This window comes from Diadema antillarum, unplaced genomic scaffold (genome assembly GCF_040938485.1).
Source record: "Diadema antillarum isolate AM-2024a unplaced genomic scaffold, OU_Dant_1.0 scf00000008, whole genome shotgun sequence".
Taxonomy (NCBI): domain Eukaryota; kingdom Metazoa; phylum Echinodermata; class Echinoidea; order Diadematoida; family Diadematidae; genus Diadema; species Diadema antillarum.
Genome location: NW_027270897.1, coordinates 1,848,417 through 1,874,401, shown reverse-complemented (window position 1 = coordinate 1,874,401; position 25,985 = coordinate 1,848,417). Strand labels below are relative to the sequence as shown.

Genomic DNA, 25,985 nt, shown 5'->3' with positions numbered 1-25,985 from the left:
TATTGTGGAAATCTCTTACATTCATTTCTTTATTTATCATTGTACCGGTACATATGTAATCATATATGTCAGTAACAAGTGAAGGGATGAATGTGTATTTTTTAGCCTACTGTATATAAAAAAAAAAAATGAAATTTTGTGGTAACCTCTTACATTTATTTCTTTATTTATCATTGTACCGTAACATAATATGTGACACCATGGACTGTAGTAGTCTCATCCAGTATAAATGCACCTGGCTGCAACCTTTAACCAAACTTTAAATAACTTTTTAGCAGATTGTTGGATTTTCCTCAAACTTTGCTGATGTATTTCACTAATATAGCTGCTGCATTTTATTTCGGATTTATTCCCCATATGACATGGACTCTGTAATCGGCCCAATCTCCCAATCTCAGCTCCCAGGCCCAGCAAGCTCCACTCCCAGGCCGTGGGACGGGATTGGTGGGATGCCGGTGTCGCGTATTAGTATTGTCAAACGAGTGGGCGGATCGACACGTTGTGTAAATAGCTAGGTACAAGTGAACGAATTGATCTGAGCCGACAGTTGGGACTGTGAGCGCGATCGCGAGTGAGTATCGCGATTGGGATTTGAGTATAGATTATGAGATAGGCGATAGCAGCAGTCCAGCGCATTGCATTTGGAGCTTCGTGGAAAAAATGTAAGTCTGTGTGGTTAGAAATAAGATACATCAAATGATTCATCTTTCTGATCACATCAAATTCGTATCGATTTTATCTATCGCATGGTGTCTAGTGTGTGAAGTGAAGCATACAAACATTGTTTATAGGTAGTTACCACATTTTTAACAGTCCCACATACTGAGGTTGTCGTCATGTTCAGGATAATTTGTTTAGGCAATTGTTTAATATTGATTACAGTAAGCTGTCGATCATGGAGTTCATCTTATCTTATGTTTTCGGCATCGAGGACAAGGATATATCATACGCATAATGTTACTGACATTACATCATTTTGCAAATTGTAGTGTCATGACTCATGTCACTACTGTCCTGACACTAATGTAATGAAGTAGTGTGAAGCAGAAACATTTTGCGGAGTTGGACTTGGAAGAATATAGATTCTAATTTTGTTTTTAATGGTTTTGAATGTAGGTCTAGAGTAAGTGCACTAGTTCGCGGCCATGCACCAGTTCGCGGCCGGGCCAGCGGTCTCCAGTTGATAAAATCTGGCCAATGGGCTGGCAGCCCGGTAACTTGTCACCATTCAACGGAGAATATCCTGCACAACATCAACATACCTGGGACTAACAGCAGTGCGAGGTCTAGTCGCTGTAAAATCTCTTGGAAACCAAGGTGTTCACCGCAAGAGCTTGAATTATAGGTATTATTAACACGTAAGTCAACTATTCTGGACGTAGCTAGACGGCTGTCATGTCCTTATATGTCGTTTTCTTGTTGAAATATTGATCGTAGAGGAGGGTTAGAATGTGATGACTACTCACCACGGACGATACATTGAAAATGACGAATCGCGAAGGAAACGGGGGGAGGTCGCGAACCGGAACACCATAGAGGGCGCTTGCTCTATATCGCGTCCGGGGGTAAAACGCCAGCCAAAATAAGCGTACAGAAATATAGAAAAGCATTTGAAATAGAACAAAAATATATTTTTTATTAATAAAACAAGTAAATTGAAAAATAAGATCACGCATCCATATACTTTGATGACTTGTAAGGGCGTGCCTCATAGCTGTCCCTGATCTTCAGTTCTGCTGTCCCTCATATTCCTTGAAGTCCTCTTCCTCTTCCAATTTGTCAATGGCTCATATTCAGTAATTTGGGGAAAATTTTGAGGAAATAGTTTTATTAATCAAAACTAATATTTATAGATTGGGAAAATAGCATTTACAGTTTGATATGTTTCATTCTTGATGGAAAAAAACAAGTCACTTTGCGCTGGACAAAACCCAAAAGCGCGAGGCGGCCGCGAACCAGAACACCCCGGCCGCAAACCGGAACGCGCTGTACCGGATCGCGGCCGCGGTCTTTTTTGACCAACGGGATGGACATTGGTCTTGCAATGGTGACAATATGGTGTATTGGTAAGTGGTCAATCTCTATGATATAACCTGGATTAGAGCAATCTGCACGTTTGCATTTCAGAGTGGAAAAACCCTTAAGCGGCCGCAAACCGGTGCACTTACTCTATAGTATCTAATGGTTAGTGATTAACGTGTCGAAAAATGAAAATTAAAATCTGAGTAATGATTGATTAGGTCTAGACCTACTAGAAGTTCTAGATAACCTATTAGCTGATTAGGTCAACATTTAATTTAGAATTACTCAATTAGAATTTGAGATATTGTAGGCCTATTGAAATAACAAGAATTAAGATTATTTTTGGTGTTTGGCTCGCTTGATTTTTAAAAAAAAAATCAAACTTATGCTTTTGCGTGTTGTCAAATTTTGACATTGGAGGTCAAACTTTTGTGCAGTTTTTTTTTTTTTTTTTTCACCTGAAACAAGAATTAAGGATCAGTCATCTTGAAGGCCCATTTTAATAGACAAATTTATTGTACCGTATTAATAAAATGCAAATACGGGCACATACTGTAGACAATTCAAGATTTCTTTAACGTTAGGCAACATGATTTTTTTTTTCCTGTCATCTTATCATGCAATATGATGTTTTGATATTCTATCACTATCAGCATACAGTTGTAGATTTACTACAAATTAATGATACTGCAAATATATATATATATATATATTTTTTTTTTTTTCAAACATATGAATGGCGCCATGAGCAGAGGTCTCGTTCGGCATGGCTCACCCAACTGCCAACTTGTGGCCGAAATTTGACTCCTTCAACATAGGCATTCTTCCTGTCCCTCCTCACCCAAAGCTCAGCCTACATGTAAGTATTTTGTTCATGAAGATTGGGTTTAAATGCAAAAACCAATATGTATGTCAATTTCAAATTTGCTAAAGAGTAAAATATGGTCATCAAATACAGAAAAAAAAATCTTTCCATTGATACTACACTCATTAGAAGACAAACATTTTTTATAGATATTATTAAGATAATCACATATATTTCAATTATTTTCTCTCCTTTTCAGGCCAGCAGATTAGTCTTACTTTCATGTACCGGTATTTCATAAAATGTCAAGATGATCAGATGTAGATGCACCAGTTTTGCCTGGAAGAGTTTGTGTATTCACATATATGCACAGCAATTAATGAATACAGGTTCTTCCTAATGTTACAGTCCAATCTGATGATTATCTGAGAGAGTATGTGCGCTGTAGTACTAGCATTATGTAAGTCATTGCGTTTATCATTTTGTTAATAGCAAGGATCAAATTCTTACATTCATGAATAACAGATCTAATAAATTTTGTGCACCCATAAAGTGTGCATCACAAGAATGTTCTATGGCATAGTACTGTATTTATAGAGCAAAGTTTGCATCAGAAAACTGCAGTGGTGAAGCTTTAAAAATATATATGTTCATATTCTGCAGTACCTGAAGAAGATTGCCAACTATGCCCGTAACAAAGGCAAGGCCGGGTGTCCAAGACTGAGCTACCCAACATGGAAACACATTGCCTGCAATAAGCTGGGTTTACTAGAGGACCTGGCATGGATGTAAGTTTTCACAATTGCAGCACTGAAAAATGTTCAGTCAAGAAATGGAGAGAGAAGGGGGGGGGGGGAGAGAATGTAGCCAGTAGCAAGATACTTTATTGTTATCCGCAATGTTTCCTTTTACCTATTGCCCTGATGTATGGGTATTTTGTGGGAAGTCACAGACATTATGATTGGATTTACTGTGAGTGCACCTGGGACTTTTATGAAAGCTGTTAGAGAGTAGAATGTGTCGGGTTAAGCTTGAATTACAAATACAATGTATACCGGTAGTAATCAAAGCTAATGATAAATTGTGAGAATGGTATGAACACGGTAGATGCGTCTTCCCATTCCGTAAAGCAAATATTGTGATTATCATAAATAAGCGTGTCATATCGTCAATTAAATTCCAGCACAGAACACTTAATGCAAAGATTGAAATTATGATAAAGAATAAAAACATTGACACAGGGACTTGCTTTCCAAAAGATATTTTGTTTGTATGAATTAAGTAATTTGAAATTGCCAGCAGTATGGCAAGTTAAAGGTATCAACCTTCAATTGTGATGCAAATTCCCTTATATTTGTGACTAGGACAACAACTTGTAGGCAAATGTACCATACACTGTACATGTACATGTATCTCTAGATTCAGTGGCATCTTGTGGCATTTACAGAAGGAGGTAATGAGCTCATTTGGTTTTTTATTTCTTAAGTAATAGGGAGACACCAATCGCATTTTAATTTCATTGAAATGTAGTGCTCATGTCACATTGTCATATAGTAGTTTGCCATTTTATCAAAAATAACAAAACAAAACACTTCATTATTTCTTAAGTAATAGGGAGACACCAATAGCATTTTAATTTCATTGAAATGTAGTGCTCATGTCACATTGTTATATAGCAAAACAAAACACATCATTCTAAAAGCCATTGCCACCTAGCCGCAATAAGTAACGACAGCTGGGTGAACTTCCACAAGTGGACTATTACCATGTTTGCAATGCTATTAGCATGTAATGATTGGAATTAATTTGATTTTGCTGTCTCTCCTAACAGGTATTTTGAAGGCTTTGATTTGCTGACAGAACACAATCCAGAGGAGAGGCTACAGTACCATGAGGGGGCTGTGCAAAACTCAAAGACGATAGGTCAGTCTGAATGATCTCATTTCTCTATACAGGAATGAAAGTGGGACATAGCCAAACAAAGATGCATCAGAAATATTTTTATAGACCTTAAATAGAAAAAGGAATATCTAGGTTTGTTTGTTTTTCTTGAAGAAGATCCATTTTATTTCTTCTTCTTTCTTTCTTTTTGGAGAATGACACTGTTTTTTACTAGTAGCCTTAACTAGAATGAGGATATTATATTTGTATACAAACATCAGTGATATTGGTCAGCCTATAGGAATGGAAGCATTATGAATTAGGTTCAGTGCATTAGAAACGATGTGAAACAGACTTCAGTTTTAGTTTGTTGCTGCAGGAGATAATACAGTGTTGAAAATGCATTCATAAATAATGCAGCTCACCATAATTGACAATAGATCAAATAAGCATTTAAAGTGAAGAAAAATGTCATTTCAAGAATGATTTGAATATTTAAGAAACCAAAAAAACAAGAAAAAAAAAAACAGGACTGTATGTTGTGTTCACATGTTTACATTGTAACTTTCAATAGACTCCATGTTCTTGCTGTGTGTGAATAAGATGAACAATGGAACAAAATATCCTTTTCCTGATCACCCAGATGTATGGAGGAATTCACTCTCAGTGGACACACTCCAGTTCCTTCTCTACCTCTTCCTGCAACAACTCCACAAGATATCTCTCAGGTCTTCACTTGTGGCTGGTGAAGAGTATCCTTTTCTATGAGTGGCTATATTTTGTGAGGTTTTCGTTTTTGTGACTTTGGTGAAATTGGCAAATTGGTTGCTCTTTGCAAATTTAACAACATGGAAAATTATCTACTCTGATCTTATTTTTTAGTGTTTGATTAATCACCTATGATTTCAATTTCTATGTTTTTCTTAATTTTTTGGGGCCCCCCAAAAAGAAAAGAAATCTGATGATTTTTCAGGCCCTAACAGGCCCCTCAAAATAAATGTTAGTGTCGAGCCTTGATATATGAAATGATACTTATTTGAAGGAACATTTGTTTAATTCCCTTTCTTTTTTATTGTCCAATGAAGCTTGAGGTAGTACATGCCTGAATGTTCCATGTCCAGTTATTAGTAATTCTTTGACCACACAAACTTAGATGGCCTTCAAGGTCAAGATCGCCGGACATTGATGGAAGAACATCGCCAGGGTCATCAACAAAGGTCAGGGTTATTGACATCTGTATGATGGTTGTGTGCCTTGTTCTTTTTGTTTAAGCCGTACTGGAACCTTCCAGAATAAGGCTATGAGACATTATGAATAGGATGTTGTGAATATGCAACGCTGCACACTGGCACTGGTCCGACAGTTCCTGACCAGTAAAAAATAACTTTCGGACCAGTGACTTTTTCAGGAATGGACCAGTAAAACATTAAAAAACTGGGTGCCTACTGGTCAGACAGACAGGTTGGACCAGTAGAAAAAATGGGTTAGTGTGCAACCCTGGAATATTGTATGTTGTTTACACAGTGCTTGACCGACATTCAGTACCAAAACCATACACCTGACGTCCATTCATAGACAGCATTCTCCTCACAGGATTACTCTGGCAAGCAGTTCTCTTATGCTGTAACTTTCTGTCTCTCCTCTTTGTATGAATACAGTTTAATAATTGCTAGAAAACAAAGTAAATAACTGGACGACCTTATTATACCTAATTTATGATTTCCACCACAGAATATGGATGAGAGCAACCATCTCGTGTTTGTGTTGAACTACTTGAGTGACATCCTAGCCCTACTGGCTGAAGCAGACTCCTACTCCAGCACGGCCAATGATGTACTCCTCTCTGTTCAGTCCGTCGAGGCTCTGAGTTTTCTCTTGGAAGGGACCACGAACAAAAACAAGTGAGTCATACTATCTTTTGATTTCAGCTTTAGTTTCATTCCAGCTGTTTCCTAAGAAAAAGCATGGCTGTGCGTGATATGCTTGTTTATGTAAGCATTGTGCACAAGCGTCATGACCACGCACCCTGTTCAAACAACACACTCTGTTGAGCCACACAGGGTGGATTTCATATTAAAACAAATCCATGATAAAAAGTTGTTTGTGGACTGAAATGGTATTGCAAAAGTGAAAGATTACTGCACATTTCACACGACATGAAACTAGAGCAACAATTAAAACAGGCTTCATTTTATGAGGTCAAGCGTGAAAAATTAGATGTTCAAAAATTTCCACTTTTGCAGTAAGCATATCTTACACACACATATGTCAGTGGGTGTTCAGTTTTGGCTGTCTGTTGGCATATCGTCGCTTGGGCGACAAGACCTCATATGTACAAAATTTGAAATGTTCAGGAGAGCAAAAAAACATGGCAGCCAAAGCACTATATCAAATGGGATTGGCTTAACCCTAAAGGGGCCGGGCTTTTTTGGCTATGCTCAGACCGGGGGATGGATTCTGCCCCCCACCCCCACCCCCCCTGAGATCTCGGCCATCGGTGGTGTGATCGCGATGAAATTTTGCATGCGTGAGACCCGCGTCATAATCTACAAGATTGTGTCATAAGATTTTTTGAAACAATCAATTTCTAATTTTAATTAATTAATTATGCAAATTAAGCTCACGATCATATCCTAGCCTAATTAAAAGCATTGAGAGTCTAATTTTTGATCTGTAAATCTGTTTTACATCACAAAAACTTCCAAAATTCATTTCAATTCTTATGTATTTTATTGTTTTCAGAATTTCTTATGTATTTCCTTGTTTTTCAACTTTTGTTTTTTATTTGTTTTTTCATTGGAAATTGTCACTGACCACTTTTCTACCATATTTAGCACAAAACTAATCAATGAAAGTGATTAATTGTAAAAATAATCAGGTTTTTATGACTTTCATGACAGAGCACTGTTTTCCATAGGAAATGTACACGAAATCACAAAATTGTGCCTGTTTTTGGGCGACATTCCGTTACAAAAATGGGCGTGGCTTCGCAAAAGTATGCGCGGACGTCACAAATTTGGTCTCAAAAGTTGCGCGAGACTTGAACAAACAAAGTCCAGAAGCCTCGCGACGAGGCCTTCTCGCGTTACAGAATTATAGCGCGAAACGTCACCCCCCCCCCCCCCCCCCCAGCCCTTTTAGGGTTAAAGAATGCCGAGGTGGCTTCATTTTTGAGACAAGACAGCTGGAATTTGAACAGGATATCACTTAACTGATTATCTGACCATTAAACTAAAAAAGTCATTTTCACCCAAATTTCAGATGCAAGGTCAATTTTTGATAGTGACACAAAATGCCATATATGTCAAAGGCGTCAGCAGTTCTAGCTCTAGCACTTCGCGATGTGTGGAGATACAGTCTATTCAAAAGCTGGCCGTGCAAAGTTTATGGAAAAATGTTGTTCAGACATGGTAAAGCTTGATCATGTGAATATGTTTGTTTGTTTCTTATCCCAAGGACCATCCAACCTGTACATCAGATAGCTCTACACCAGCAGATGCAATCAAGGAGTGGATATTCTAAGGTAAGAAAACAAAAAAAAGCTTGTCTATAGTTTAAATAATCTTAACCTAGTGTGCTGGATATGTGAAATATTTCTACATTTTTCATTCTACTTTATTCCTGTTGTACGGTCTATGTAAAAATCTTTTAAGGTGTTGTGTAGTTACTAGTAATAACAATGATGATGATATTGATGATAATAATGATAATTATAATAATGATAATAGTAATAATAACAACAATGGTTACAATGATGATGATGATCATCATCATGATATCATCTTTATTATGATTTTCACTATCATTTTTGTCATACCATTCATACTGCTAATACAGCTACTGTGTCACTATTACTGCCACAAATAATGACTGCTACTACCATGTAATACTATTACCACTACTACAATTACTACTACTGTAAAAGTGGATATTTTTGCGCGAGTAATTTTTTGTGCTCAGCCGGGTAAGATGAGTTTTGCAGGTTTTTAATCACGCGGAATCAAGACATGAACTACTGAAATGTAAAGTGAGCAAAAATAGTTGCGTGCTTTTATTTTCGCGCTGGTTTCTGATTGCGCGAAATGCACGAAAATTTCAACATCGCAAAAGTTTCCACTTTTACAGAACTTCCAAATCGTAACAATAATCTGAATGATTGTTGTCTCTCTGTTTGTGTTGAGCAGATAACCCAGGCATTCTCTTTCAAGACATTTGAGTCGTGGGTGAGGAGTAGTCTTGGCAGTAATCCCTTTGGAATCACGGGCTGCATCCAGTCTGGACACAGACTATCATGGTCAACAGCAGGTTAGTATCAAAAGAGTCATTTAGAGAAATTAGGATACTCACATATAAATAGTACATGTGTGACCAGTATATTTTGGAAGATCACCATTTGTGGCGAAAGTCACAGATTGCGTTTAGATTTCTTCTCATGACACAAATGGATTTGTATATCATGTGCGCGGTTGGAAAAGGCAAACTTTCTCCAGGAAAGGGATGATGATTCTTTCTCATTTGTTCACTGTTATTCTCAAATGTGAATTTGATCATTTATGAAATTGTCTTACTAGTCCCAATTTGTAAAATACTATGTTTAGGAAATACACCGCATAATCATATATGGTAGTTCCTGCTTCAACAAATAGGGGTAACCCAGGTCTGTAAGCAGAAATGGTGGTGGAGGAATTGCAGAGAAGGAAGCTAATGGACCTGTTCCTGAGGAAAATCAAGAGAAATTAAAAGAAATGATGTGTTGCTACTACAGCACATCAACACTATTATTATTTTTGGAAAATCAGCAAGTGACATCACAGTTTTACTGTATCTTTCTCATCATGTATAAAATAGTACCAAAAAAAAATATGTATATATATATTGTCTCAATATGCAGGCATCATCCTTTTATACTCTGAAAAAGGTTTCAGAGTGCTTCAGTCTGGAAGAAAATGCAAGTTTTTGATGCAGAGTTTGTTGAACTGCAAAATATCTCACTGAAGTATTTTTTTTTTAAATTGAAGCAAATTTTGTCATGTTTATCTTTTCCGTGTACGTCAGAAGAAACATGTTATTCTACTGTACTTAAGTTTCTTCTCTCTTTGCTGGATGCTTGGTTTCTTCTAGGTGAGGATGGAACCAAGAGAGGTAGAGTGGCAACCAACTGTAATAAAGCCCCAAAAACGTGAGTAGAAACTGTAGAAATTACTTTTTTTTCTTTCTTCTTTTTTTTTAAAGCTAATTTACTTTACTTGAGGGGGAATCCTTGTTTTGAGTTGTGATTGTTTAGTGCATGTATTTGATGGGGGAAAATGAATTGGAACCCACTCACACTAATGTGGATATATAACTTGTACTGTAAGGAGTTGTAAAAAGGATTAAGCACAAATTACCGGTAAATGTTACTTCCAGGCAAGAAAGATGAAGCTATCAAGAGGATTAGTTTGCATTAATAATATTCATTATACTCAAATCTGTCATCATATTTGGAATACCCACAGAGTATCATATTTCCGTAAGCTTGGAATATAGTGTATATTGTATAACATATCTAATTGTTATATAGAATGATCTATCTCCGTAGTGGTCATTGATGCTATCTAGTATACATTTTAATCACTGTTCATCTCCTTTTCTACATCCAAAGCTCACAGCTGGTCATCCTGTCCCAGATTTCCAAGCAAACTCTTGCCAAGGTAAAGCAGATATACATTGTGCAGTAGGAGAATGTGTGTTATATTGAAAAAAGTATGTCTGGTCATTTCGGGCAATCGCTCTAAAATTGTGTATCATCTGTGGGCAGACAAGACCTCATATCTCAAATTCATAAATTTTCAGGAGAGCATAGCACTTTTTTATTTTCGCATTTTTGCAAAATAACACCAACATTCGATCTCGTCAAAGAGCGTCTGCAGTTAAACACACAGCAGATGTACATTTGCACAAAGTCTCATATGTACAATTGTACACAGATTGCAAGGCAAATATTAGCTTTGAATCACATATTTTCATAATGCAGTGAAGAATCGGACCTGAGTGGCCTGTAGTTGTAACATGACCAGAGGTTTAAAAAACAAAAGTCAGGACACAAAGGAAAACAAGGACTTGACTCTGCATAATATCTACAGTATATTTTCCTTTGCCATGAAAGGTGGCTTGTTTATTGGCACACATGTACATGTATGACCAGTACCTGGTGAATGATAAAGGTACATTGGAAAGCCCTTTATACCACTGTGATGCTAGCATACTGTCATTAAGACTATAATATAATGTGTTTCTGACTGCAACACTCTTTTGCAAATGTCTATTTTTGTACCAGGCCCATTAATATGATTACGAGATTCAGAGAGCAAGTCTATACATGAGTTGACCTTTGTTTATTAAACAGGTTTTGGCTTCAGAGGCAGTGTACAAGCAGGCCTCTGACCAGAGCCATCATGGTCTAGGTCTATGACCAGGCCTCAGGACAACCTTCATATAAGACTTCATCAGGGCCATGCATGTAGCTTGCATTGAGTTTGTTGTCCTTTGTCAGAGCAATTATTCATATTGCCATTGGTTTGTATTCATTGATGCATTGCACAGAGCTCACAGATTCTGGTGGATTCCAGGGTCAAAGTTCACCGATGCCACTACTCCTACATCTACCTACTGTCCCCTGTCAGGTATGTTAGAGCTTGACTATGCCATTCTGGCATACGTGCAAATGATGCCAACCCTATGTGGTTCACCCCAGGGGACCAGCAACTGTCAGTAAATGATATCAACCAGGCACACTGTTCCATACAAAGAAGAATTCAAACAGTATATTCTTAGGCTATTTAATTCAGATGACATGTTTGTCCTTGATTTTGCACTTAGAGCTACTTTGCAAATGCATAACCCTGTTTAAAAAAGAGGGGGGAGGGGAAGATGTCAAATGACAAATCTTTCCACAGTATGGTAGGTGTTCAACACACCGACTGGGTCCATATCAACCGACCGCGCACTATAATGGCATTGCGCGTACAGAAAGAAAATGTACGCATGGGACTACACACAACGGTGTTCGATTCTTCACTGGGCTACGCTACCGAGTAAAATGAGGCGAAAACAAGTAAGTATTCCCTCTAAATTACCGAAATTTGCAAAACCGAATAATATCTATCGTGTATAACTACCTTTGCTGACTCGTTGTTAGATGTAGAGTATCCTTCCGTGATAAATTTGACGATTTTGACCGCAAAAGTGTCATTATGCCGCTCTCTCTCAAACTCCGCCGCTTCGAGCACGTACACATGATGTCATTATTTTGTCGCCCGCTACGACCGTACGGTCAAACATTTAATGATTTCATACTAAACGAAACTTGTAATGCAGTCATAGAGAACAGAGAATCATGTTAGATTCTAATTATCTTTACATTTAAAAACTTTAGAAGTTCATGATCGAGCTTTCACAATTACTGTTGTTGATGTAGACTCTAGGCCTATGATAAAGCTGAAATATTCACATACAAATAGATACAAGCTAGTGAGAAGGTGACGAAAGTGAAACAGAAGACGAGAGGATAGAGAGAGAGGCGTGAAAGGACAGAGAGAGAGACAAAAGAGGGCAAGAGTTGCTACCTGATAATCATTAGATGTGAAAAAAAATAGATGGAAACATTAGATGGGATTTGATGAATTTAAAGTCTTGTTCCAAAATTGCGGTAAAGGAAAAAAAAAATTAATCCAACTTATGCTAATGAAAAAACACTGTTTATAATCTGTTCCTTCTGTTTTACTTTATTATATAGCCTACACCACACCGCTTCATTGGGCGTAGAAGCTACCCCAAACAAAGACTTCAGAGGGCCCTTGAGCTTGTTCATGAAGAAGTCTTGTGTAGAAAAGCAGCATTAAGATGTGGGGTTCCAAAATCAACGTTGCTGGACAGGTTGAGGGGGTGTTCAAAGTCAAGCGAAGATCTGGGAAGGGGGACTGTCTTGCCCCAAGAGGCGGAAAGGGCCCTGGTTGATCATCTAATGAAATTGTCATCTTATGGTTACGGCCTTACGAAAACCCAGGTAAATATGTTTTGTATTATTTCAACTCATGTAGCTATAAACTCAACACTCCTTTTTATTAAAGAGGAGAAAGAGATTTCATGTTTAAACAGATTTTCATTTCATTATGCGACGTTTAGAATTGGAAAACATACATAATATTTGAAATTGATTATTTTTCTATTCATTTTTTTCCTCATTCTTTTAGGTGATTTTGTTGGCTACCGACATGGTGGATGTCCTTGGCAGGGGGCCCATATCCCAGAAAGGAAGACGCTTGTCGAATAACTGGTTTCGGCACTTCATGCGGCGATGGCCTGCCCTCCACCTGGCATCGCCAAGTAGACTGGAGATGAAGCGTGCGAGAGCAACAAACCCAGAGATTCTCACCAACTACTTCTCCGAACTAGAGAGAGTGATAGACAAGTACCATCTCACTGACAAACCAAGCAACATTTACAACATGGATGAAACAAACTTTAACGCCGATCATCGTCCGCCCCGGGTTGTTAGTGAAGCCTCTGAGAAGAGGACAAACTCCGTCGTCTCACACCGGATCGCAACAACTACAATGCTGGCATGTGGCAACGCAGCAGGGAGGGCATTACCCCCTTATTATGTGTTCAAAGGGAAGAGATGCATGCCCGAGCTCCTGAAAGACACACTCCCGGGCTCCAAAATGGCCATGTCAGACAGCGGATGGAGTAACGGTGAGATATTCAAAGATTTCATCAAGAATCACTTCATCCCATCTCTCCCTCCCAGAGCTGACGATGAGTTTGTGATGCTTCTCTACGATGGCCACACCTCACACATCTCAATGCCCGTGATAGAATACGCAAGACAGCACCAAGTCCTCCTCTTTGTTCTCCCTGCTCATACAAGCCATGTCCTACAACCACTGGATGTTGTCTGTTTCTCTTCGATGAAGAAGGCATACTTCTCCGAATGTGCAAAGTTCATGCAAAATCACCCAGGGAAGATGATCACACGGTATGACGTCGGACGCCTTTCTTCCGTGGCATATTGGACAGCTATGCGGGAAGACAATCTGAAATCGGCATTCCGGAAGTCAGGGATTTTCCCATTCAATCCCGATGCCGTACGCATTCAAGTCATGACCGAGACGAGCACCCTCGTCACCCCCTCAGAGAAGTCTCAGGGCCCTCGGGAGACGAACAAAGAAACCGACCAAGTGGGACCGATGGGGGACGGCCCTCAACAGGATGGCAACATTTCCAAGCTTTCCTCCAAACGAGAACCCCTAGCCCGCCTCAAGCCAAAGAAAAGAGAGGAAAAGACAAGTATAGGGCATCGGGAGTGTGCATCACAGAAGACCGGATTTTCGTGAAACTCATACATGTGGAAAACGAGAGGAAGCAAAAGACATCCGGAAAGAAGAAGGCTCCAAGGACTGAAAGTCAACCAGGACCATCCGGCATCACTACAAACAGGGAACTCTTTTCTCGTTCACGTAACCACGATGATAGTGCCAGCGAAGATGATGACGCCAGCGATGCAAATCCGTGTTGTGTGTGCAGGAGCAACACACCCCCAAACCGCAACAAGAACATCGTCGAAATTTTCACTTGGGTGGCATGTGATGTGAGAGGATGCGATCACTGGGTTCACCAGAAGTGTTGTACGGAGCAGCCAATGTACGGAGAAAATGATGACTTCAAATGTCCTTGTCATTAAAAGAGAGTGAAAGAGAAAAATGAAAAAAAAATGTGTTAAATTCAAATACATCTAAAAAACATACAACGTATCTAAGTGTACCTTGTGTGTATTCTTATTCATTTTGAATGGATGATGATTTGAAATAGTAAATAATAGTAAACATGATTTTGTGAAATGTTGGTGTTAACTTGTGCAAGATTATCAATAATGTATGAGCGTGTATTGTTTTGCATGATATGAGAAAAGAAAAAACGCGAAAGACTGAGAGGCATGAAGGTTGTACGAGTTGAATCTAATTTATTCAAATTACAATGAAAAGTTTCCTAATGAAAATCAATTCAAATTCATCAAACAGTCCTTCAAAAGTAATATCAAAGGATTCAAAATATATTCAAATATTATTGGGGAAAAAATGAGGGCTAGAAAAAAAACAGCAGCTTGTCGAAAAAAACGCATTTAAGTACGCTTTATACGTATTGTCAATAGAGGGTGGGGTGGTCGGTTCAAATGAACAGGGCAACTGAGTGCGGAAAAAATGACACCCCACGCGTTCGAAGCCGCCATCTAGAGCGCGTACCTCAGATTCGTGTTTTCAGCACACGCTTGTGAATCCGGAGTATTTTCTCCACACGTGAGTAAAATTTCAGGCAAATTGTGATATTTTTCACGTTTCTATTGATAGAAAAACGTTAGGTGGTCGTTGTGATGAACACCCAACCATACCATATCTAACACCTCAATCTGTCAGAAACTTCTTCAAATCAAAGTGTGCCATTTGATAGTGTCTCGATGCTACAGGCAGAGGATTTTCTTAAAAGTATGCTTGAAACAGCAGTTGTGCAGCCATGTTGACTGCAGGCAAAACAGTTACTTCTTCCATCTAACGTTGCATGTAGTTCAAATTTCAGATAGAAGATCTCAAGTAAACCAAATCTTTGTACAATGTATATTTCCAGCATGTTCTTTTACTAAGTATTAATAGGCTTCATGATTGTTTGAGATTGTGTCCCAAATGTTGCAACGTTTTCACTCTGTTGATATTAAAAGCCATGATTGTTTTCATGCACCACACTTTCTATAGATTTGCCAGCATAGAGAAGTGCAGACACACAACCGTGGTGCTGGGCGCAGTGGAGACATCAGTCCATCTCATTGGCTGTGAGCATGTCACAGTCATAGCGGCTGCAGGGAGATTCACTGTGAGGTAGGAAGAACTCTGATTTTATAGTTAACATTTGGCCTTCATGAGAAGAGAATTGAGTTACAGTTAAACTCGCCGAAGTCGACGTCGCATATGTCGAATAATCGCACAAGTCGATGATTTTAAAAAGTCCTGATTTTTCCCCATTGACTTACGTGTATTAATTCACTCACAAGTCGAATTTTTTAAGTCGAATACTCGCCTAAGTCGATGAAATTCCAAGAACACTTTCATGGAAAAACCATTGAATTCACTGAGCCTAAGTCGAATAAGATTTTATTGTGTAATAAATCACTGTCAAAATCACGAGACGCCAGTTTTTGTTAACATACAGTATATACCAAAAGAAACTTTGCGTTAATAAGCATTAACGTTTCATTAACGCAAGCGGTTTCACCTGAATCGTCAGTATAACGCAAACTAACGATCGGGAAAATTAACGTTTGTCGTAGATGATGAGTAACGATCCTAGCGCAAATTAACGATGTTTCGTTAACATTAACGATAGGTAACGCAAGAAGTCACGCGAGATTTTGGTTTTGTAACGAGACCTGGTGAAAGGACGACGTAGCCCCTGCCGAGTGTAGCGATCTATGCCTTATATTTAGTGGAGTCTTTTCACGATTTCACGAATGGTTGATTTGCGACCGGGGTCACCAAAAAACGCACGCCGGGCCACCAAAAAAGCCGGATGTTTGCTTTCAGTTTTGGAAATGAACAGCGGTAACAATCGGCTCCATAAGATGCTAGAATAAATGTTAGATGTTTGCTCTTAATTTTGGAAATGAATAATGGTAATATTCGACTCCGTATAATACTAAAATAAATGTCGGATGTTTGCTTATACTTTTGGAAATAAATAATGGTAAGATTCAGTTCCGTACGGTGCTGAAATTAAGGTCAGATATTTGATTTTGCGTTCGGAAATGAATAAGGATGATATTCAGCTCTGTAAGATCCTAGAATGAATGTCGGTTGCTTGTTTTTACATTTGAAAATGATTAACGGTAACATTCGTCTCCGGAAGGTGTTAAAATATTTGTAAATGGTGGATGATTGCTTTTACAATCAGAAATAAATAACGGTAACTTTCGGCTCTTTACGATGCTAAAACAAATGTTGGATGTTTACAAATGTCTGCAAATGCTCCCACTTTTTCATTTCAAACGCAAGTTTTGACCACCTAAATAGGCATCAACTTTTGTAATAATCTATAAGTCTATTTGCTAAATCTTAGAACTCAGAATAACGGTATAAGATGATTAAATATTCTATTTATTTATTTATTTATTTATTTATTTTAGACGTGGGTACCATCCTGTATCACTTCAGTAATACTTTGGCCCGATCGGGCCACCAAAATAAAAGTTAGTGTGGAGCCCTGGGCTGCATCAATGTGGATAAAGTGTCTTGCTGAAGGGCAAATATCGGGCACACCGCTCCAGCTCTCACCTCCACTACAGAGTAGACAACATACAGTACATGTACATTATACATATACAACGTGTGGTGTAACTGTAAGTCGATTTTTTTCGACTTACGCACAAGTCGAAAATCGCCTAAGTCGATGTGTTTTGCTCAGTCCCGAGAAGATCGACTTACGCGAGTTTAACTGTACGTGAATTTTCAGAAATCGTTTGGTCTTATGGGATCATCAGACGCAAAATAGAGTTGAGAGGCATATACTAGTTCTCATTTATACCACAAATGCCATATACCTGCCAAATTTGATATTTCGCTAATTGGGACTTGTGAGACCACCTCGTGAGTGGTTGAATATGCAATGTAGAACGACATTGACAGAACGGAAAAGAAGTGATGTCACTTTTCAAGAGAAAAATTAGTGATTTCCCACTGTGGATATGATATACCAGTACAACACAATTATTGTGTTGTAGGAGGCAATATTTCTGTGATTTGATAATTTCGCAAAATATAGCAATCAACTTGTGAAATTAGCAAACTGAAAACACTCTAAGCCATGCCACGTATACTCGGTATCTTTCTTAGCTGGGTCAGCTTATATCATATATGCATGAATTATGCAGCTGTTGTCACATTCCTTCATGAGTCAATATTTGATAGCTGGTGAAGAGACATTGATGTGAATGATTAAAGTGATGCAACTAGAAAGAATCAATGTCATGTGAATATGTTATCACCATATGGAAGTAAAATCTGTGTAATATGCCATCAAATTAAGTAAAGAAAGAAATAAACTATTCATAAAACAATTCCCGTCAAAGAAATTGCACGGTAGGAAAATATGAACGCACGTCCAACCTGTGTTATAAATATTGAAATGTCCATGTAGAGAAGTTGCCTTGGGATGGGGATTTGCTGCAATATAGTTTTGATGTAACAAAGTTGTGCAAGCAACTCAAGAAAGTTTGTTATAGTTATAATACACAGTGTCAACTTTATCACCCTGTCTCACCTTTGATACAGATATGTTAATGTGCAGTAACGACATAAATGTTAACATACTTCAAACACACTTTTCCTTTCCAAGTGGGTCAACGTTATGCACCTTGCATATGCTGACCCCAACACGCCCGGTGCTGCTGGGTGGCAATGACAGCCTGGTTCTGGCCCCTTACCACACCCATTATCCCATGCTGCAGCATGACATGGCAAGCATTGGTCTGGCCCCCAAGCCCAGCCAATGGAACAACCCCATCTGTGTCGGTAAGTTGTCATAGATGGCCGTCTGTGTAGGTAAAGTGTCTGTAGTTTGTTGTATGTGTAGGTAAGGTATCTATAATTGGCAGTCTGTGTAGGTAAGGTGTCAGTATTTTGTCATCTGTTTAGGTGAGATGTCTGTAGTTGGTGTTCTGTGAAGATAAGGTGTCTGTAGCTAGTAATCTGCGTAGGTGAGATGTCTGTAGCTGATAATCTGACTGTGTACGTAAGATGTCTGTAGCTGGTAATCTGTGTGGGTAAGGTGTCTATAGCTGGTAATCTGTGTAGGTAAGGTGTCTATAGCTGGTAATCTGTAGGTAAGGTGTCTGTAGTTAGTAATCTGTTTAGGTAGGGTGTCTTTATTTTGCAGTCTGTGTAGTATCTGTAGGAATCTGAAGGTATCTGTAATTGATGATCTGTATAGGGAAAGTGTCTATGCTGCTATCTGTGTAGGTATGGTGTCTGTAGCTGACAATCTGTATAGATCTGGTGTCTTCAGTGTAAGTTGGTAATTTGTTTAGATAAGCTGTCAGTACTTTGTCATCTGTACTGGTAGAATGTCTCTATATAGTTGCTATTCTGTGCAGGTAAGGTGTCTGCAGTTGGCAATCTGTGTAAGGAAGATGTCTATAGGTGGTAATCTACATGTATATGGATGAGGTGTCTGTATTGGTATTAGGTGTCTTGAAATGGTCATTTGTGTAGACAAAGTCACTGGTATTGGTTACGTGTGTGAGGGAAGCTCCCATGGTGAGGACAAATAAAAATTTTGATTCAAACGCTGGCAGATGTGGGGGGCAAGTCAGCATTTTTGTGATAGTAGTAATATCACTGCTATGATGGTAATTTTTTAGATGATGACATTGAGAAAAAAAAGTGATTCCGATTATGCCTACCCAGTTATTATTAATCGTTATCATTACTCAAAGCCATACTTGTTAGAGCAATAGTAGGAATGAGAGCAGTAGTTACTCTTTTCTCATAATTATTGTTATCATTATCGTAATTATCTTCAACATTAGTAGTTGCTGTTGTTGGAGAAGTACTGTGTTGTCATTAGCATGTTCACCTTTAGTCCTTATGGTGTCAGATGTAACAAATTCTGTATACTAATCAAATCCGTTTTATTTTTGCCTTTTTTTTTTTGGGGGGGGGGGGTAGGTCCAGACCACCAAGAAGAGCATCCTGTCTACAAGTTGATGTCTCCCAAAGAATTTTACACATTCGTCATCCCGTTTGAGATGGATGGTACGACAACGGTGAGTAGAGAGCTTATTGTACCCTTCAGCACTCCTATGATATGATCTGCCATCGTATTTGGTTTATGTGCTAGTGGTAATACAGCTATGGTTTTATCTTCCTGAGGTAACTTCTTCAGTGGAAGCACTATTCTCTCGGATGGCTCTTGTATTGTTATTACCATAGCATTGCCAGGCAATCTTCACTGTTACCACTGATCGTTAAGTGATGTTTTTTGGTATTACATGGTCTAGTACGTGGTATTCCTGATAAGTTTACTGTGCAGGTGTTTGAAAAGAGACATTAGCTTCAGTGGAAATTAATTTTGAAATGAAAGCAGGAAAAACACAAGCTTTTATAGATCATTAGCAGGGCTCGACACTAACGGTGGCCCGGTGGCCCGGGTCCACCAAAAATGAAAGTCGGGCCACCAGATTTTAAAAAAGGGCAAATTTGGTGGCCCACCTCGGGCCACCAAAATTTTTTGAAAAGTATGTCAATAAATTCGTAACTTTTTGCGCTTGAAATTAGCAGTTAAATTTGTTTAAAGGATGGATGAAAAGGACTGAATGAGTGCCTGAGGGTGAGTGTTGCAAGTTTGTTGAAGTTTATTTATGAGTAGATATGTCCAACTTCTAATTCTTACTATCATAAACTTAAATATTTGACTCATAAAAAAAGGACTTTTAATGTTTTTTATTGTTTTTTTTTTTGGGGGGGGGGACACCAAATTTTTCTCTCGGGCCACGAAAAATTTGAAATTTAGAATTTTGGTGGCCCCATCGGGCCACCAAACAAAAAAGTTAGTGTCGAGCCATGTCATTAGCCACTTCAGAGATACCAGACAAATCTGAAAACAATCATAATTCTGTGCGTTGATATATTTTTGAAGTGCCTAATGATGTTCTCTGGGTATCCACAACAGCAGCTGTTATGGTCATGAAACTGTGGTAGTATTGTGTACATGAAGTTCCACTCATTACACATCTCTAGTGCTCAAGACATTTCAGGAGTCAAAAATATCCAAGAGTCAATAACAAAATCTTCCACAAAATGATTTAATTGGTGGTCTTTGTGTGCAAGACATTGATAAAGTGTTGTGTGTTGGTGACTTCACTGTGGCATGATCAGACAGGCACTTTGCAGTGAGGCTGTTACATCATAGCTGCATCATGTCTCCAGTGTTGTTTGACGGAAAGAGCACTACTGCAAATGTTTGTGCATTTGTTTTGTTACGACCAAAATCACTCCGAGTTACCTAAATACAGGTAACTCGTGAGCAATCCTCAAGATCTCACCGCGGTAACTAGGAGGGACAACAACTTGACGGACCACCGTCCAATCCTCATCAGCTGGCCTATGGGGAGGTCTCCACTTCCTCATCAAAATGCCATCTTTGACATAATAGCACTCAGGGACCTTTTCAGCCTCAGCCTCAGAACACGCCATCTGAGACAAGCATTTCAACTCAGAGTCTGCCTGCTGTGCTTCAACCAAGGAAGACTTGCTAAACAGCCCATCACTGTTAGCCTCGGAGCCTAATACAGCAACCCCATCATTCAAATCCTTGAAAAAGGTTTCTGCCAACCAAACACCGGAATTCTCCTCCACATCAACAGAATCCGCATCATCTTGAACAGCTCTACGAGCCTGAGACCTAGTCACAACACAATCTGGGAAAATCCCAGGAAACTCCTCCTGCAACTGCTCAGTTTCAGCAACCACCACTGGTTTCTCCGAAACAACTGGAGACGCAACCACCTTGTCCCCAGCCAAGTCATTCCCCAACAGGAAATCAATCCCTGCCATGGGCAACTCAGGAACAACTCCAACAGTGACAGGACCAGAAACTAGGTCACACTTCAAATCCACTCTATACAGTGGCACTGACATATAACTGCCATCAACAGTCTGAATCAAGACTTTTGCATTCACTGCACTATCTGGTGGAAAAGTCATACCACCATCCACCATCAACGACTGAGAGGCCCCTGTATCCCGCAGGATGACCACTGGCTTACCTGCCTCACCAGAAGTACATGGGGTCACCTCACCATCAAACAAAAAGCTACGATAGCTCTCATCCACCTGCTTCATCCTATCTTTGAATTTGGGAGATTGACTTTCAATGGCCTGTGTTTCACTGAACGGGACACTGTTTTCGGGTAGGACACTTTTTGACATGACAAGTCCCAAGTCCTTCTTTGTTTTGTTTTGCAACTTCCAACACTGTGACTTTACATGCCCTGTCTTGTTACAGTGAAAACATTTGATGACATTTGCACTTGTACTGGACCCTTTGTCAGATTGAGGCTTTGGTGCCGATGAAGTTTCAGAACTCGTGCCTTTTTCAGGACCAGCATTCTTTGGACTGCTCGACTGAATTTTGTCTCTCTTATTTCCAGAGAAATTCCTGAAAGGTGGTCTGTTGTCATTTCTGTGGGTCAGCTCATACTCATCAGCCATCAAGGCTGCTTTATGCAAACTTGTCACTTTGTGATCATCCAAATGCGACCTCACACTGAAAGCAACACTCTTTTTGAATTCTTCCAAGAGAACAACCTCACGTAGGTTATCAAAGTCCTGATCCACTTTCAGGGATCTGTACCACCTATCAAACATCATTTCTTTTTCACGAGCAAACTCAACATGTGTCTGGCCTGATCTGCGGTACGAATTTCTGAACTTGTGTCTGTACGCCTCTGGCACCAACTCATAAGCATTCAACACTGCCTTCTTGACTGTAGCATAGTCACGTGATTGCTCTTCAGAGAGAGATGAGTACACATCGGCTGCTTTGCCGACAAACACACTTTGAAGGAGCAAGGGCCAAAATTCCTGTGGCCAGTTCAAACTGTTAGCCACCTTCTCAAATGACACAAAATATGCATCAACTCTGCTTTCTTCAAACTTTGGCACCAATCGAATGTTCTTGGCCAAATCAAATTCAGAGGGAGCCTTTTCATGATTTCCAATTGTCCGTGCATGAGTCAATTCCATCTCACGCAACTTCATTTGCTGCTCCATTTCGAATTTCCTCATTTCTATTTCTCTTTGTTCTCTTTCCCTCTCTCTTTCCATTTCTCTTTGTTTTTCCTTTTCCTTCATTTCCATTTCTAGTCTCATCTTCTCTTTCTCCAGTTCTAATTCCCTTGCTCTTTCTCTCTCCTTCATTTCCAATTTAGCAAGCTCAAGCCTCGTTTGATCTGAAATTTGAGCTAGATCTTGAGTGTCAATTTCTTCTTTGAGCTCCATGTGACCAGCTACCAAGTCAAGAATCTCTGCCTTTCTTACACCTTGTGGAACATCAACATTCAAATGCTGTGCAATAGCAGTCAAATCACATTTGCGTAACCTTTGCAAATCCTTGAGGGACAAATCTGTCCTCTGAACAAATGCCTGAACATCCATTGTACTGATTGACATTGTCACACTGTATTACATACAATATACAATTGAACAATCAACTCAACCGGTATTTTGTCTGTACCAATATTCTGGATTCCGGAACGTTCCAAATTCTAAGTTTTGGCTTAAATTCACTTCCCGGACAAGCCCCCAATTTTGTTACGACCAAAATCACTCCGAGAATGATCGCACAAAAGAAACAATCAACTGATGTTCAGGCGGTTTATTAACAGTGATATTGTGGGTACAGACTGGTAATCGGCGTCATATCAGTACAGCAATGATCAATACAAACAATTACAAATCGGTAATGGAATCACTTACATGCATCCAAATCTTAAAGTCGCTACAGTTCCCTGGTAATGTCCGGATATGATGTTCGATGCACAGATGAATGATCCGCAATGCACCGATGAATGATTCCTTCGACGTAAATCCAGAGGCACAGGTTATGATAATCCTCGGTGTAAGTCCGGGGTAAATGTCCCCGATATACGTCCACGGTATAATGTTCACAGCGACACGTGCAGAATCCAACGACCACGTCCAGTCGATGCGTTGAATGATGATTCACTTTATAGTGTCCAGCGAGGAATCCAGCCCGTCACAGCTTTGCCGTAGCAATGTCCATTGACACAAAAATATGGAGTCCAATGAAGGCACATTAATTCTCTGCAGGCAAAATGTCTCCCAGGCCAAGTATCTCCACAAACATAACAGGTCAGCAGGTAACACAGGACTGACTATAACAAGTCGCTTCAGAGCCAGAAGTGACGTAACTCTCAGAGCAGAGGTGTTGGGTACTCTGCCTACTGCAGAATTTCTCTAGCTTATATACTATCTATTCACCCTTCTAGCACATTCTGTAACTCTCTCCAACCTGGGGCCACACATTCTAGCTAGTCCAAGTTCCAGGAATCCTGGATGACTCACTGCCTAACTATGTACAAAACATCATTACCAAGAATAACTACCAATCACATTGGGCTACAGGGACAGTGCCTCACTCAGCCAAACATGTAAGCACTTCCCAGAAAATTCTGGAAAGGGTGAAATCATTCTAGATTGAGTGAGTTATAATGTATTTCCTGTTACATGCATGTACTCTATAGCTACATTGTATACCACCTAGAAAATTCTCCACTTATCAGGTCAGCCTGTATGTACTATATCTATACCACATAGAATGTTCTCCATTAATCTGGTCAACCTGTGTACATACACATTAAAACAACCATGCATGCAGTACATCATACATGTACATAACTACTAGTGTGTACATTTGTGACAGTTTGTTTGTTTGTTTTGAAGAAAAGAATTGTGCTGAGTACAAATTCATCTGCAATGTATGTTTCCTTCATGTTCACATTGTCAGATTTTGTGGGATGTGTAAATACATTTGTACAAGCGTGATGGATGGAAAAATTCTTCTCGACGTAAAAGTAAATTTGCAAATTACATTATGACGTGATTTGTTTCCACAAAGGTACTTCCATTTTATACAATTATGACATGCAGACCCATTTGTCAAAGATGCTTGTTTCACCAGTCCTTTAAATTTGTTCTGTTTTCAATTGTTAAACTCTCTTCTTTGTGTCACCTGGGCAGGAGGTTCCAGGTGGGTTGCCAGTCCAGTACGAGAAAGCCCTGGTCCAGCGTGACCGGCAGATCAACAGTTGGCAGCAGTCTGTGAAGGAGACTAGTCTCACCGCGGAGCAGAAGAAACATTTACAGGCTCTGGTGGAGAACAAGTTCCAGGTAAGGCGACGCTGAAGGAAACAAAAGGCGCGGTCAAACCAGCAAAAGCTCAAAAAGTTGAAGATTCTCGAATCTTTAAGATCTTTAAGTTTTGCCAGTGTAACCGCAAACTTCCTGCAAAATTTCTTGGGAAACTTCCCACTCCAACTAGGGAGATTTCTCCCCACCCCTGCCAAACTTCTCGATATTTTACCAGTGTGTGACCTGTAGAAACCAAAACTTTGCGATCTTCGTCATGTGACCAGTCAACCACCTGTTTGTGAGCGGTGCTTCCGAAGCGCACGGTGATTGTGATGAATAGGAGTGTATTGTTACGTCACAGTCACCAGCTGTTGGGCGGCATACTCTTTCTTCTTTCTTGCATGCATGCACTAGTGACCAAAACTCCTCAATCCAAAGATCGAGAAGATTGGCTGTCAGTGTGACCAGATGACAAAAGATCGCAAAGTCTTTGCAATCTTAAACTTCTTGATATTTTGCAAATCTGACTGTGCCAATTTAACATTATCCCTTCAGGCACCAAGAGATTTCTGGGAATGCCTACCTTAGTTCACCAAAAGAACCTTAGAAATTTCACAAAATGTTGCACATGTTCAGACCAAATGATTATGTATTCACTGAGATTAGCTTGCAGAGTAGGGTAATGCAGAGATGATATGAATAGGGCAAAGAAGCATGTATGCGTTTTTATGCAGCGACCCAACCTGGTACATTAAGTAGTCCCATTACACATACTACTGTCAATTATTTGAAGTGGAAGATTAACGTAGAGGGTAATGAATATACTTTATAGCAAGAATTGAACAAGCTTATCATGCAGTAGCAGTTGGGAAAAGAAGATTCATAAATTTGAATAGGTTTCTTATGTAAATGTCTCGTGAAACACAAAACCTAGCCCTTCTCCTGCTTCTACTTTATCTGAAGGTAACAAGCAGATATAACACCCTCTGATAAATCTCCCCCTTTTATGATACATGATTTGATTACAGTTCATATTTTATGTCTAATATCCAAGCAAAATCACCTCATAGACTTGATTAAATTGTTTTTAGTTTATTTTGATCAGGGAGGTCAAAATTGTTTTTAGACGAAGGGACTACATATTCTTGTGAAGTCCATATCAAATTATTTCTTGCAAGAGTAAACCCTCTGTTCGACAATTTATGCAACATGATAACCCTGTGTGTACATCTTCTTATTCCTGTGCACAGATTTGGCTGGCAGAAACAGGACACAAGAGGGAGCTAGATGGCTTGGTACCCATGTCTCTCTCACCAGGGAAATGA

At 39.3% G+C, this 25,985-nt stretch overlaps 1 protein-coding gene and 1 pseudogene across 1 annotated transcript; both read left to right on the top strand.

Annotated features, from left to right (window-relative positions):
- Window positions 1–2,762: 2,762 nt before the first annotated feature.
- On the top strand, window positions 2,763–25,985 carry LOC139717819 (TBCC domain-containing protein 1-like). Its single transcript, XM_071629319.1, has 16 exons — window positions 2,763–2,881; window positions 3,491–3,615; window positions 4,659–4,750; window positions 5,352–5,460; window positions 5,862–5,925; window positions 6,440–6,609; window positions 8,165–8,231; window positions 8,893–9,013; window positions 9,830–9,887; window positions 10,350–10,398; window positions 11,291–11,370; window positions 15,493–15,615; window positions 18,125–18,300; window positions 19,456–19,553; window positions 24,550–24,699; window positions 25,911–25,985. Exons 1-16 carry the CDS (start codon window positions 2,789–2,791, stop codon window positions 25,983–25,985), a joined length of 1,650 nt encoding a protein of 549 aa, XP_071485420.1. The 5' UTR covers window positions 2,763–2,788.
- Window positions 11,941–14,429, top strand: LOC139717598 (uncharacterized; annotated as a pseudogene).

Coding starts and splice junctions, on each gene's coding strand:
- LOC139717819 (XM_071629319.1), top strand. CDS start 2,789: ATGGCTCACCCAACTGCCAACTTGTGGCCGAAATTTGACTCCTTCAAC. Junction 5,926..6,439: donor CGCCAGGGTCATCAACAAAG/GTCAGGGTTATT, acceptor TTTCCACCACAG/AATATGGATGAGAGCAACCA. Junction 10,399..11,290: donor CCAAGCAAACTCTTGCCAAG/GTAAAGCAGATA, acceptor TGCATTGCACAG/AGCTCACAGATTCTGGTGGA.